Source organism: Arthroderma uncinatum (assembly GCF_011692745.1).
Source record: "Arthroderma uncinatum strain CBS 119779 chromosome Unknown scaffold1, whole genome shotgun sequence".
NCBI lineage: Eukaryota > Fungi > Ascomycota > Eurotiomycetes > Onygenales > Arthrodermataceae > Arthroderma > Arthroderma uncinatum.
Genome location: NW_022983863.1, coordinates 5,323,751 through 5,338,885, shown reverse-complemented (window position 1 = coordinate 5,338,885; position 15,135 = coordinate 5,323,751). Strand labels below are relative to the sequence as shown.

Below are 15,135 nucleotides of genomic sequence, written 5' to 3'. Positions count from 1 at the left end.
ATCAGTTACGAGAGGGCGTCGTTCAGTATGGGGACCCCAAGCAGAGCTATTTGGCCGAATGCGACCATTGGGAACCGGTGCTTGATCAAAAAGTAACCCCTAGATGGCAATACTGGTGCTCAATTGAGAAGGGGGAGCTCAAGGTTTCCGCCGACATTATTACACGACACGGTTATAAACGAGAGTGGACGGTGGAATTCAGACCAGACAGAGCCCCAAGCCAAAAAGCTGTTAAGTGTTATGGTTCACAGCCGGCCGTACCATTCACAGTGCCTCGTTGTTTGTTACCCGACGGAAACTGGAACCAGTTCGAACAGGAATGGCGAGCTTCTGGAATATCATGTACCTGCTGTCTCGGTGATTGAGTAGGAAATTCTATCCCCTGTCCTTTCTGAAGCTACACTGGTGTATGTGCTGTGCTTCACTTTGACATTCGGTGTCCTCCCGCTACGCGCAGCAATAAAAGGAATTTCGAATGGGAATGCATATATGGTACTTTGTTCGAGGTAATCTCCTCTTCCTCCGTAGTATTGGATATCATAGTTTTGTTGTGCAGGTGTCATTGTTCTTGCGTAACATGCCACAAGTCGTAGTCTTCATGTGTCGTCTCTTTGTTGTAGTCTTGCGCCGATCGCGCAGTCTGATGCGTCTGTGTCAAGGTAACTTTCCTTCTGTGGGTCGAAGTGTATCCGCATGTCTCCTTGGCTGAACTTTTCTTTTTTTCTTTGAATGCTTGTTCTTCGCTGGTTCCCCATAAGAATTGGGAACCTCCGGATCATCTCTCCCTCCGTAGCATCTATAGATTTATGTCACGGGTTAATGTGCTCCTGCTGGTGTATATCCCTTTTTCGTATATATATGACGCACGGTGGTGAATTTCTATTCAGTATGGGAACAAGGGGCCACCTGGGAGTATTCCGCAGTCCACATTTAGGATATCGAAATGGGCGCCCAGAATGGCTGGTATAAAGCATGACAAGCTCGCACTACGTCTCCTTGCCATTTTTCTGACCTGTCACCCAAATCACGTCAATATATATACAACCTACTGTTCAACTATTAGGAATATGCTAAGGCGTTGTGCTTCGGACTCAGATCTCGACAGACCTCCGCTCGGCAACGACAGCCAGGACGACGACCAGATAGCTGTTCTCGATAACCTGTAGAAGTTACATGACGAAGTCGTTACAGGGCATCAGAGGCTGAACGAAAGTCTCTCAGAGTAGCACGCGAGACTAAAAAAGGAGTATACTAAACAATAGCTAGCAGCTAAATAGTTAGAGAGCACCAAAATATCTAGGAAGAAAGGTGCTATATGAAGGGCACGAGCGCGTGATCATGAAATCACACGCCTTGAGGAGGAGCTTTAATACAAAAAGGATCGCAATAGCGCACTTGAAGTTTATACGGCGCAGGCAAACGAGTTTATTTGTCACACTCAAGAAGACATTCAGTGTCTAAAGTTCCAGCTAGATCGGGTACGTCGCCAACGGGAAGAGAAGGAGAGACGTGCTAGCCGTCTGATTTCATCAAACATGGCTCTCCGAGATAGAATCGCGGCAACGGAGAGAGAGATAGAGGAGCGCAAGCATGAGCAAGATGCAGTGGAAAGAAAGTTGGAGCATGCTGCTATACAAGAGCGGAACAAGGCGGGTTTGGCGCTTATCCAGCGCGACCTGGAACGAGCCCGGCGGGAGGCGGGGGTACCTTTCTCCCAGGAAGCCCAAGCTTATGATGACAAAGCCTCACGCGCACTTACCGCATCGACGGACTCGGATATAGGGAGAGGAGCCAAGCAAGTAGCCACTCTGGGCCAGCGAAGGGGTGATATGGCCACAGTGATTCATGAGTCTCGTCTTCTCTCACTGGCCGCAGAGAATAAAAACCTTAAAGAAGAGAATAAAAACCTTAAGAAGCAGGTGGCACAGCTCAGAGACATGAACCAGCCAGTCATCGCGAAAGTACATCATTACAAGGAGGCGCTAAGGCAGCTCTGCGGGCGCATCGGTTTGGATTTCGCTGAGATTACTCGTGTCCCAGCATGAATTTTTGCTCCAGTATTTATGTAAAATTTAATAGGGGAAGAAGAATCCACAGGTGAAAGTGAAAGGAAAACGCCCTGTTAAGGGGGGTGTGAAACTATATAACTAAGCAATTCTCTTTTCTCATATCCGTCATTAATCCAAAATCGGGGTGTCGGCGCCCGAGCCATTCTTATTACGGACACCGGACTAACAATTATCCAGCATTCGGGCGCGAGATTCGCGACAAGTCAGCGAACTGTTCCTTCCGTTATGCAAGTTCCCGAACATGTCGCCCACCAAATCTGAGATAATAAGCAGCAACCCGATCGGGGACCGGCTAGAAGCATTTCGTGACTTGTACGGCATCTGTCAACCACTATTCGACTCCGGAACTTCTATCTCAGCAGAGGGAGACGAGAAAAACAACGCTAAGAACAGAGTGCTTGATTTTCTTATTGCTTTACCAACTCTTCCTGCTTGCCGCATATTGCTTTCTGCAAGGGGGTCTGGTGCACTTTACACGGACATTTTACGTATTGCGGCCAACTTTGAAGTTGAGTCTCTCCTCCCTCTTTTACAAGCAGTCCGCGACAAGGAGCCCGATGAAGCCATCTGGAACAAGGTCTACGACGCCGTCACCGAGTCTACGCCTCCGCCTCGCCCGCTGCCCTCTTTCCAACAGACCCCGTGGCTTCGCAACACAAGCAGCTTCGCCAACTCGAGCGAACACCGAAAACATGTGGACGGCATTCTGAAGGAGGAGCTGGGCGATATGTACGTCGACATACCGGGTTTTTATGATGCCTTCTTTGAGATATCCCAGAGCTGCAGACCAACGCGCGGGCGGTCTTTGGGAGATGTAAGGAGGGAGAAGATCCACTGTACCGCGAGGGGACCGGCTGGACTGGATGGCCGGATGGTGCGAAGGAGGCACCCGTGCTGGCCTGGTTGTTGGGGGTCATAGACAAACTTAAACAATTCTTTAAGGAACACGTGCCCGACGAGGCGGCTCGAAGAAGGCCCCTGGCGCAGCCAAATAAACCGTTGCAGGGCTCTACGGCTGAGCGGAAGCTGGATATCGGTTTTATGGACGGGACCGACCCCCTCGAGGACGGCAAGTACGCCTGGTCGCAGATACTCGTTCCGGGGGAGCTAAAGAACGACCCGGGCTACGAAACCCAGTCAAGGCTCGACCTGGGGAGATACGCGAGAGAGGTGCTGGCCGCGCAGGACTCCCGCCTCTTCGTGCCGAGCTTCACGCTCTGCGGGTCGCGCATGAGGCTGTGGCAGTTCAACCGTCTGGGAGGGATCGCGTCGGAACGGTTCGATATCCACGAGGAGGGCCTTCAATTTGCTTCGGCCATTCTCGGGTATCTGCTGATGAACGAGGAGCAGCTCGGATTCGATCCGACGATTGTCACCAATGCAGACGGCTCACGCTACATCAAAATAAAGCGGGACGGCAGAGAGGAGCGTCTGGTCATCGACGAGGTGGTCCGGCGCGCGGCCTGCGTTTCCGGGCGAGCGACAACATGCTGGAAGACGCATCGCGACGGAGACGAATCCCGAGCAACCCTCGTGGTTAAAGACTCGTGGCAGTATCCGGAGCGCGATGAGGAGGGGGAGTTGCTACGCGAAGCCACGGAGAAGGGGGTTGTCAATGTTGCGCGCCACTACCATCATGAGACGGTCCAGGTAGGGGGTAGAGATGACGACATCCGCGACGGCGCGAGGAAGGGCTTCGACATCACAACTGCAAATAACTACAAACAAGCTGGCTCCAGGCCTCCGCTGAGCAGGAGCGGGTCTCGCAAGGGGAGCAGCCGGGCCGCCAGTCGGAAACGCTCTTCCACGTGTGTCGAGCCGTCGTTGCCTCCCAGCAAACGCACGCAGTCCCACCCCCCCTCCACTCCCAATCGTGTCCATCGTCGTGTCATCGTTCGGGATTACGGCAAGCCGATCTACAGGGCGAGCTCGAGGGTTGCCTTGCTCGCCGCGCTGGAAGGATGCATCAAAGGATACGAGTCTCTCCACCAGGCTGGCATGCTCCAGAGCGACATATCTCCCAACAATCTCATGATCAACGAGGACGCAGGAAACACGTCTTGGAAGGCGTTCATCATCGATCTGGATCTTGCCATCAGAGAAGACCGGGAAGATGCTTCGGGGGCGCGAGGCAAGACCGGCACGCGAGCGTTCATGGCGATTGGAGTTCTCTTGGACGATGAACAACATTCCTTCATGCATGATCTTGAATCATTCTTCTGGGTCTTGTTCTGGATATGCATCCACTACGAAGGCCCTGGGAAAGGCCGGGTTGTTGAACGCTTTGAGAAGTGGAACTTTATGGATACGGAGGAGCTCGCTGAGTTAAAGAAAGGTAGAGTAGGTGACGAAAGAGACTTTCTCAAGTCTACGGCTGAACACTTTACGGAATACTACCGGCCGCTCGTTCCTTGTGTCAATAAGCTACGGCGAGTCGTATTTCCCAATGGTGGAAGGTGGAAATCGCCTGATAAGAGCCTGTATTCTAGCATGAGGGAAGTTCTTCGAGAAGCCCAGAAGGAACCTGATGTTATTGGGTTAAACTGAGCTTTTCTTTTACTTATGTACATCAATTCTTTCTAGTTTATAGGAGCGCATCCAAGGGCTGGATGAATGCCATATAATGTTATATTTATATATTCTGTCAACTATCATTCACAGAATGAGACAATTTTTACCCGGTTGACCCTGCTTCACCGCCAGCTCCTCCAAATCGAAACATTATTAAACTTGGTTGTGCGATGTCTACAAGAGAAAGCCCCCTCGTTGGATATTTCCAAGGAGGCCACAACGACATGTGACCGATTTTATTAAACGGAGGGTACTGCAAGGTCCTTCTGACGGGAATCGTGTCAGGCTCCTTCTCGAATGTTCTATGACGTTAGCTAGACCACGCATATAAATGTGGCCCCCTGCTTCCCGCCGCCAAGGTGCACCAGGGACCAACCTAAAAAGGTTAATGTGGGTCTACTCGTGCCCTTGTTTTGCTATGGTAAGTTGATTTCTAACTAGGGCGAGTGCATATTAGAGCAAATCTAGGCTTTGGCTTTACGTAGGGAGGTGGGCAAATCTCCTGCAAACAACCACCCAGGCGTGCTTAAGTCTGCCCGGCGTAGAGATATAATCTCAGAATGGTGGGTGTATATCTATTCATGGTCCGATCCCGCTGCAGTGGGATGGTATCCGTTTCAGTCTGAATACTAGTGCCAGCTGTTTATTCTTAGCTCGAAGGTCATATAGGTCTTCGGCGGCAATTCCTCGGTCTATATAGGGCCTTAGTAACCTGACTGATGGCTAGCATCGTCCGTTGGCTAGATTGGCCACAAGTCTGCCTTCCTCAGGCCTACCAGGGCCGAGGACCGCGGTCCATGGACCAGCAAGGACTATTGACAGCTGTCTCTTGTACACAGACCAAGGCCAGGGGTGGGCTGTAGTCACCCTGCCTTAGCCGCTATGTCTTTGACCGACCTAGACTTCGGTCCCTAGCTCTATGCCCCTAGGAGGTCCGGGGACCGTCGACCTATGTCAACGACTGGCAGCGGTTCGTTGGAGTCATAAGTCCCCATTCCTGTGTCCTATACATGCCGAAGACCTGGCAGTACCACCGTCACTCGCGCTGACCGGGATTTAGTGAGCGCTGAGATATTTGTACACTTCCCCGCATTCCTGCATTTCCCAGGTATTAAAGTAGACGAAAGGGGAAAAGTCTTGCGGGAGCTCACCTGCGGGTGATCGGAGCAGTTCGTTGGAAATCGAGTAATAGTCTTGTCGGTGACTCTGCTCGCGTTTTACTAAGGGAAGTTGCCAACGCAAAGAAGGGAAGCAAGCGCCCAAAGGTCAGCCATAAACGGCTCTGCGGGATGTAGTCATGTGTTTCTGCATCTCACTAACTTCGCTAGTCAGAGGACTGGTCGCAGCCCTTGTCGGTCGCGCATTGACGTCTCCGCTAACAACGCTGAGCCACTCGTTGGAAATTTCCAAGAAGACCCACGTCAACACGCAAGATACGCGATAACAAACCAGGACCGCCAAAATCCAAACCGCCAGATCTGTCGGCTTCAATGGGCAATTGTTAGAAAACGGGTGACTGCCATAGATTCAGCTGGCGCTCAAGATTTGTGTATAGCGTGAAGAAGCGTTGTAGATTACTTTTAAGCGTAGTCAAGCAGACAGGTTGGCCAACAGTTGACATAATCTAACGGCTTTCGGAATTTCTTCTTTCCGCGAAGTTAAATATGGGCTACATGAAACGTGTTGATTCAACTTCAACCAGCCATTCATTGATATCCTACGTTCTTAACCACAAATTGTCCATTTATCATGGCATCACTCAACATCGAGCTTTCCAAGAAAATTACGGCTTGGCAGTTCATATGGCAGGAGAATATGCAGGCCTTTGCTGCCTCTGTTCATGATGTTTTATTATGATCATTCCACATCCAATAGCAATTGTATTTTTGTAGATCACGTGTTGTTCCGGGCTCTTGCTGACACTTTTTGCGGATTAGGCAGGTGGCAGTCGCTGGCGGGGAACCATGCTCCAATTTTCTTGGTTAATGAAAACCGATGATAATCGGCGAGAATACTGCATAGCTCTCTAGCTGAGTCAAGTGGACAGTCCGCGGGCGTTGGGCAGAGTTTCCGCCTAAATGCCCCACCATGCCACCTCAAGCTATCCCAGGCGCCGTTCACCGCCTGCCGTCTTCCAAGCCCTTTCTACAGTCTTTATAACCACTGTCGGCGAGAAAAATATCAAAATTGTAAGATATTTTAAATATTAGAGTCGAAACATTATATGATATCGTCCCAGCCACCCTTAAAGCATGGCAGGTGAAGTTGAGGATCTTGGAATTTCGGTAGATGGTATCGTTGATAACAAGCAAGAGCTTAAGGAGACGGCAAAACGACTGGTATATCAATAATAAACTAATAAGATTAAATGATAATCTTCGACTAACTGCTTTCTAGTGCGGTGAAGATGTTATATTAGATAATAACTAGAAAGATGTGAAACAATTTGAGTCGTTGCCTTCAGTTCGTGCCGTTCTGTTGAGGAGACAAGAGCCCGGAGGTGTTGTGAGAATACATAGCAGCCCTTCAAGATACACCCTTACGAGCAAATTGTCAGGAACCGTCGTTATCGCGGCCAGGGACGGCGAGACAATATCCGTTTTAGGCTATCCAGCTGTCCGATACTTCCGGCGTCACGACTTATGAAGCGCGAGCGTACGTTATTAATTCTTCCGCCATCTCGCAAGATAACTGCACCTTTGCACTCCACCCAACCTTCGAATCAATGTTTATGTCGATGGATGGCAGCAGGCCGAACCATGGATAAATTAGCTGTATATACTCCAAATTTGGACAACTGGAACGGTATCGTTGAAGCAAATTGAGTGTGTCTGTGAATTGCTGTGGGTTGTTAGACGACGATTGAACCCGTTGGATGAACCCTATGAGCTGTGTTATACTTAGGTCGAAAACCGAGCGTGGAGTTTGATTCGCGAGAACAGATATTTCCAGTCCGGGTACGTCGTCAACCCGCACGGTCAACGCTTGGCTGGTACTATGGTCGGCGGCCTCTGGACTGCTCGCGAGTTGCGGAGAGGGCTGGCGTACTAACACTGATTACCATATCAACGATCAGAAGTTTGGGATAGGTGATAGGCTTGACATTGAACTTCACTCATATGTGTTATTATTTCCTATTATCAATTCATCAATATTATTGGTTTGGCAAAATTCCTTCGCAATCCGCTCCAGCCCAGCCTTCTTCGTCTCAAGAGCCCTCTACCACACCCGAACTGCCGGGACCAATTCACGGCGATTTACTCTGCCCAGAAGTGTAACGGATCCCGCCAAAAGGCATAGCAAGAAAACCTCCGGCCCTAATTCGGAAAAGACCTGTAGTAAAAATTTGCGAACGCGTAGTAATCTGTAACCTTGAGAAGTCGATCATGAGGAGAAGTCCGAAACCAGGATTTTGAGGCGGGACCGAGCCGTTTCCATCTGTTCATCATTCAACGACTGGGCTTTGTCATCGAAGTGAGCCTCTTCTTTCTTTATATATTGGAACAATGTCTCTTCTGGGGATGTCCTAGTCTTCGTGGGGGCACTTATTTTACTCTCAAGCTATACCAAATTGTGAGTGCAAATAGCAGGGTGAGAATATATGTGAGAGATGGAGAAAAGATGAGAATACATGCCAAAGTGTGGGAATGTGTGCGAAATATAACAAACTAGAATATGTGCAGGTAGTGAGAATATGTGAGAATTCGTGAGAATATATGAGAACGTATGGGAATGCCTAGGAATACAGGCAAATAAGTGGAAGATGGGCTTGGCTGCCGGTCCAAGTATGGTTTAGCGTGATGCCAGCTCAAACAAAAAGTAAAAACTCCGGGTTCTTGTTACTTGCGCGGCACTAACTTATATTATGCAACCCTTGGGGGCAGCAGTAATACATGCCGCCGTTTATTCTAATCTAGACATAGCTGTTTAGGACAAACATAGCTACATGATGCAGGACAATGCCTATGCAAAAAAGAGAGGCCCATTTCCTGGCTACTTCTGCAAGCCACGACGGCAACCTCAAGGAGAATATCAGCAATATGCCGCAGCAAGAATGCTCGGGTCTGCCCTACGGTCGTCTCATGCAGCTCTACCATGCTATAAAAGAGAGAGGAAATGGCTCGAAGATATAAACACAAGTCCTGAGGCAGAGACAACATTTCAACCAGATCGATTTCTCTGAGATACGAGATATTTGATTGATTTGATTGGTCAGGTGGGTCTGGAGCAATCTATGAGATTTCAATCTATCAAGCACTGATCATCTAAATACACGATATTGAGCTCCTATTTATGTTCCTCATACGGCCATGTATCTTGCCATCGCGGAGATGCCAGCTACAGCTGAAACAGGCGTTAAAACGCCGGGCGTAGCATTTGTTCGATGATGGAGAGCTGACACTGATATTTAATGAAACGGCGTAGTTGACTAACGTGTTTCGTACGATCAGGCAGTATTACACCGAATCTCCGTTCAACAGATTCCCTTACATTAGTAGCTTTGAGCTGACTGACCTGCGTTCCGGAGACGTCACAACTGTACCCGATCATTGGCTTGTCTAATAGGTTCTGATAGCGTTGGAGCCTAGTGTTTGGCCTGTTTAGCCCCCCCTCCTTGTAAACAATCATCCATCGACACCCAGCCAAGCCGTCCGCGAACTGTTCTCCAGACAGGGGACTGATATATAACCGCCTGGTAGAAATGGAGTCCTTGGAAAGCGCTTTGTCAGAGTAAGAACCAACTAGCCTTCCTCTTCTACCATATCTTCCAGTCTGACCCGCCTAGTATCCTCAAGACTGGATTATTCTCAGACCTGACACTCAAATGTACAACGCAGACATTTTGCGTGCATCGATGCATAGTCTGTTCCCAGTCTGACTTTTTCAAGAAGGCCCTAGAGGAAACTTTGCGGTATGTATTCCTCAGAGAGCCTGATCTCAGCGTCTGACCGTTTACTCAGGAAGCGTCGTCTCGAACCATGAACCTACCTGACGATAACCCGGTCATTGTAGGAAAAATGATACAATATCTGTATGAGACAGACTACGACGATGGGTTAAAAATGACACCCAACGGAAAAGGCAGTCTTGTACCGGATAACCCCACTGATCTTCTGGCTATAGAAGCCGAACATGATACTTGCAACACTGAAAAAACCCCAGAAAGCACAATACCTCCGGGAGAAATAAATGCGCATGTATACCTGATTGCCGATAAGTACATCATACCGGGGTTAAAGGCAGCTGCGAAGCAGATGCTTAATAGGGAGTAACTGCGGGAAACACACATATGCTAGGGGCCGTGAACTTATGGCTGAAAAGAGAAGAAAATCGGGGGAATCTTGCCTATTTATATAGGTTCGAACTCCATCACGTATTAAGCATGCAAGGCTGTCTTGGGGCCGTGGCTCACCCACGCATTGTTAAGTAGCGTTCTGGCTAAGCTTGGAGATCAGTGGGTATTGCACATGACAACTGAAATTTTGACACTTCAAACATTATATTGAATTCATTTACTCTACTAAACTACTGTATCTAAGATTACAACGGCGACGACAGCGCCAAGAGACACATTAAAGGAAAAACAACTATGGTTTACGTGCGGACGTCGTGGGCGTGCAACATATGAAACTGTGGGCCCGTCCGACTGCTCAACAGAACATTGCACTTCTTGCACGCCTGAGGAGCCCTCTATCAGGATAGAAAATTCTAGATCTGTAAATCAAAAGTTTGTGGTGAGCCTAGCTCTAACCAACCAACGCATTCGCGGCCAGCCGCTTATTTTCTTGGGATCGTTAGGTATGGCAGCGGCAGCAGGGAACGGCTACGTCAGCGTCCGATACATCAATTCCACATGGGCCCGTAGGTGCTGCTTGTGCTCCAGCTTGATGCCGCAGAAAGGGCATTTGATCGGCCCCTGTTCTGGGAGGTAGGGGAGGTAGTCGCTCCGGAGATGTCTTGTCACCTCCTGCGGTCTTGCGTACATCTTGAGACAGTGGAAGCAGGCGCGTGGCCGGTTGGCTTCCTCCGCCCCGGAGGCAACCGAAACGATGTGCTCTCGCGCCCTGACGGCTTCACTCTTACGGGGGGGCTCCTCGGCCTTGACCCTCTTGACGTCAACTTCGGGCAGCGGGTCGGGGGCAGCTCGCTTTGGCGGCCTCCCCTTCTGGGGGCCTCCCTCGCGCACGCTGCAGTATGTGTGGGCGGCTTCGACGGCGGCGTTTCGACGCTTCCACTCGGCCTCTACGTCTTCAGAGACTGGCCAAGTTATTAGCTTGTCGAGGAGGTCGATGAGCTTAGGCGGCAGCTCCATACCTAATGTCTCCCTCTTCTCCTCGTCCATTGCCTTCCCGGAAAGCTGGTGCTTAATGTCAATGACCACCTACTTCTCGTTAAACTCCTCATGAACCTGCCTGCAAAGCTTATAAAGCCGCCACTTCTTTGTATTTATTACCCTTCTCTTTAGCTGGTCGAGCTTATCATGATTTTTCCTTGAGTCGTCTAGGTCGCGACTCTTAAAAGCTTCTAGCTTCTGAATGGCTTCCTGGACCTCCGGGTCCGTGCTGATTGTGGCCTTTAGCTCGGGCGGAATATCACGTGGACGCCGGCGGTCGATCGAGGCACCTATGCGGCTCATCGCTTGTATTATCGCGGAGTCGCGGCCGAGGCCTCTTATCACCCGGTCCAGCTGGTGGACTTCTCGCGTGAGATAGTGTCTCAGGAAGGTGCCAATGTTGGCGTGGTTCATGATGAGGTTTTGTTCCGCTTCGCTGAACTCGCCTGGAGGTATATCAGTCTCTGGTGGGATGTGGGAACAGAAGGCTTGTTTGTCTCACCGCTTTTGTTGATTCTCGTCCCGCTGCCGTACCTGAAACGGCGCATGAACATGACTTCAAGATAGCTGAGCAGCTCGCCAAAATCTTTAAGTAATTTACTCATGGTCCCGCTTGACATCCTTTTCTTCCTGTCTATAACTACCTTCCCTTTTTCCATGCTTACCTTACAGAACACGTAGTGGTCTAGTTTGGAGGGTTTGAGTGGAACATCCATCTTCTGTCGGTTCTTACCTATCGCTAGGCGCTGTATGTCATCCATCGACTTTAGGTTGGGCGCCTTGAACGCATCATCGTCGAGGAGTATGCCGAGAAGATAGGTGTGGATGCTCAGCATCAGAGACGGGTCGTTGATTATCTCAGGGAAGACAAATGTATTTCTAGTCAGGGTCAGCTACCCACCGCGCGCCACGGCGGGTGGCACGAGCCGTGCCCTCTCCTATAGTTGCGTTGGGGGGAGGAAGGAAGAGAGGGTGGGAGGAACATACATCTGTTTCATGCCAAGATACTTCTTTGTGAACCGGTGGGTGGTGGCGATCGCGATCCTATGCCTGCCGCCGTCAGGGTCGCGCTGCAGGGAGACCTTGAGGTCCCTGTAGCGCAGGTGCAGGATGGCGCTCGGTCGGTTTACCGTGAAGCAGCCAAGCAGGAGGTAGAGGCAAAGTTGTATTCGTTGTAGTCCGAGGTAGAATCGTTTCTCAAACCTCGTCAGGACCGTCTCCTCGAATTCGGCCAGATCCTCTATGTACATCGGAGTCTTCTCCTTCTCCTGGTTGTCTAGATCGTACTTTTCCGCCAACTTTCTCTTGATCTGCCGGGGAAGGTCAGCCGAATCCTGACCTGCAGTGGCGGAAGCGCGGGGAGGAAGACGGGGGCGTGGGGAGAGGGTAAGCTGGAAGAGGGTAAGCTGTCACTTTACCTTTTTCCATTTCTGAATAAGCTGGCCGGCAAGTCGCTTCTTCCTAGACTTCTTGAAGTAGCGTTGAAAATATTTCCAGGCGGTTTCAAGAGCGCTGACTTTCTTGGTTCGCTGCAGTCTACGACCGCCCTTTCCCCTTTTAAGCTTCATGCGCCAGTTAAAGTATTGGTAAAGAAGGTCGTAGTCCAGTAGCTGCAGCGCCTTGGCTGGCTACCACCATACTGGCTTGTCAGGGCGTTCCCTCTATTTCATCCGACAGTACCTGCAAGGCTCATTAGCGGTGCTTATGGAGGGTTCTCTGACCTGCTCACCGCTTCTACATGCCCTCTGCTCGTTTGATCTGCTTAATGGTGGAGTCCGCATAGCCGTCACCGTCGTTAGACGACAGCTCGTCGTCTGTGTTGTCGTCCGGGTCCTCTGATTCTGTGTCGGACCCAGGCTCGGTGGGTGGCTTGCGTGGTGCCCTGTTGCCGGGTGCTCGCTCTCTATGCACGGTGCGAGCTGGTCTTACGGCCCTCCTGCGCGATACGCCGTCGCCGCACACAGGCCGTCGAACCGCTTTTGTTGATTTCCCGGTTTTCTTAGAAGGCGCGCCTTTATCGTCAGACCGGTCAGAGAGATAGGGCGACGTCAGATCCGTGTCGGAGCCTGTGTTGGAGTTCGCATCGGAACCAGAAGCGCTGGAAGGGCTGAACAAAGCTGTGCTTGCTTCACTGTCGCTGCCGCTGCTGCCCTCACCGCTGGAGTCACGCCGACGCTGCATGCGCCGGGACATTGGAACGGAGGCGACGGGGACCAAGAACGTGGGTGGGCGTTAAGGGGGTATGGTGCTCGCCGCACAGGTGGAGAGAGAAATCGGTTGTGGGAATGGAGAGTCGGACGACGCATGGGGGAAGGTATCTTGAGCGATACTTGAAGATGGTATCTTGGGGGTATCTTGGGGGAGTCCTGGGGAGAATATATAGGAGCCGTCCGCCCTCGGCGTGGCAGGGGTCGATGAGCGATCCATTTTGGCACCAGGGCAGAAAATGGAGTCTAAGGTGAAGGAGGGTGATTGAGCGATCGAGCGCACGAAAAATGGGCGGTTACATGCTAATTCATGTTCGACGTCGCGAGCAAAGCGTCAACTCGAAGGGTCACGTGAAAGTGATCGGTGGTGCGTGTGCGGTACTGGGGAAGGCCCCGATGCTTGCGCACACGCCCACCTTGCGCAGGAATGGCCGGATCTGGCCCGCAGATCGAGCCTCTTTCGGCCTCTTTGGCGTAAAGCGAAACGTTATGGTAGTAACTTATAGGCTAATATTAAAAAGAATAAGTTCTATATTACTAAAATAAAATATCTAGGGTTTATTATTAGTACTAAGGGTATAATAGTAGATTCTAAAAAGATAAAGGTTATTATAAAATAAAGTAAATTATAAATAGTATAAAGTATCTAGTCTTTCTTTAGGTTCTATAACTTCTATTAAAGATTTATTAAAGACTATAGCTAAATTATAAAATTATTATTTAAATTTATCTATAAAGATACTATATTTAATTTTAATAATAAATATAGAAAGGCTTTTTAATAGTTAAAGAATACTTTTATAAATATACTAATATTAAAATACTACTAAATTAATTAAGAAATAAAGATTAAAACTAATATATTAGATAGAGTAGTTATAGAAGTATTATTATAGAAGAAGAATAAGGACTAGTACCTTATTAAGTTCTTTTTAAAGATAATAGCGCTGGCTAAATATAATTACTCTATCTATAATAAAGAGATACTAGCTATTATATATTTATTCTAAAAATAGAGAGTAGAACTTACTAGGGTTTAGTTATAGTTTAATATATATATTAATTATAAAACTCTTAAGTACTTTAAAATAAAGAGATAATTAAACTTATAATAGACTAACTAGATAGAGGTTATTATTTAGTATAATTTTATTATCTACTTTTAGCTAGGAAAGTTAAATCTATCTATAAATAATATTAATTAGAGAGGTATATAACTAAGTCTTAATAGTATATCTAGAAAGGAATAAGACTATCTAGTTATTTAAGAACTAATACTATTAGTATAGTCTATTAGCTAATATTAAAAGATATATTATAAACTACTATATATATTAAAGGATTTTAACCTTTAGAGATAGTATATTAGATTTATTTAAGCTATTATTAATACTATTATAACCCTAATAATATATTTAAATAGATTTTATATTAATATTAAAAGATAAAAATAGATTTAATATAATATATATAATAGTTAACTACTTTACTAAAAGACTCTATATAATTTTATATATAAAGAAAATATTTATAAAGAATATAGCTAAGCTATTTTTAAAATATATATATATAGTATATAGACTACCAAATATAATAATTTTAGATAGAAGTCTCTAATTTATATCTAACTTTTAGAATAAGATTATTATATTAATTAGTAATAAAACTAAAGTTATTAACTATAAACTATATATAAACTAATAGATAAACTAAAATTATTAATTAATATATTTAGATAAGGCTCTAACTATTTTATAATTATTAATAAGATAATTAATTTAAACTAATCATTATAGTTAATTTTACTATAGTTTATCTACTATAGAATTTAATTAGGATATTACTCTTTATAGTTAAAAGAGGATATAAACCTAAAGTATTATTTAATTAGACTCTATAAACTAAAGGGAAAATACTAAAGAAAATAATAAACTATAAATAGGCTAGAGATTAG

At 47.5% G+C, this 15,135-nt stretch overlaps 4 protein-coding genes across 4 annotated transcripts; 2 read left to right on the top strand and 2 right to left on the bottom strand.

Annotated features, from left to right (window-relative positions):
• Window positions 1-1,535: 1,535 nt before the first annotated feature.
• Window positions 1,536-2,045, top strand: GIQ15_01614 (uncharacterized protein; the record flags this gene model as incomplete). Its single annotated transcript, XM_033549031.1, has 1 exon — window positions 1,536-2,045. The coding sequence occupies one exon, from the start codon at window positions 1,536-1,538 to the stop codon at window positions 2,043-2,045; it is 510 nt and encodes a 169-aa protein (XP_033409982.1).
• Window positions 2,046-2,310: 265 nt separating this feature from the next.
• On the top strand, window positions 2,311-4,616 carry GIQ15_01613 (uncharacterized protein; the record flags this gene model as incomplete). Its single annotated transcript, XM_033549030.1, has 2 exons — window positions 2,311-2,943; window positions 3,012-4,616. The coding sequence occupies 2 exons, from the start codon at window positions 2,311-2,313 to the stop codon at window positions 4,614-4,616; spliced, it is 2,238 nt and encodes a 745-aa protein (XP_033409981.1).
• Window positions 4,617-10,464: 5,848 nt separating this feature from the next.
• On the bottom strand, window positions 10,465-12,224 carry GIQ15_01612 (uncharacterized protein; the record flags this gene model as incomplete). Its single annotated transcript, XM_033549029.1, has 5 exons — window positions 10,465-11,022; window positions 11,095-11,420; window positions 11,477-11,560; window positions 11,645-11,853; window positions 11,962-12,224. 5 exons carry the CDS (start codon window positions 12,222-12,224, stop codon window positions 10,465-10,467), a joined length of 1,440 nt encoding a protein of 479 aa, XP_033409980.1.
• Window positions 12,225-12,708: 484 nt separating this feature from the next.
• On the bottom strand, window positions 12,709-13,167 carry GIQ15_01611 (uncharacterized protein; the record flags this gene model as incomplete). Its single annotated transcript, XM_033549028.1, has 1 exon — window positions 12,709-13,167. One exon carries the CDS (start codon window positions 13,165-13,167, stop codon window positions 12,709-12,711), a length of 459 nt encoding a protein of 152 aa, XP_033409979.1.
• Between the last annotated feature and the right edge of the window lie 1,968 nt (window positions 13,168-15,135).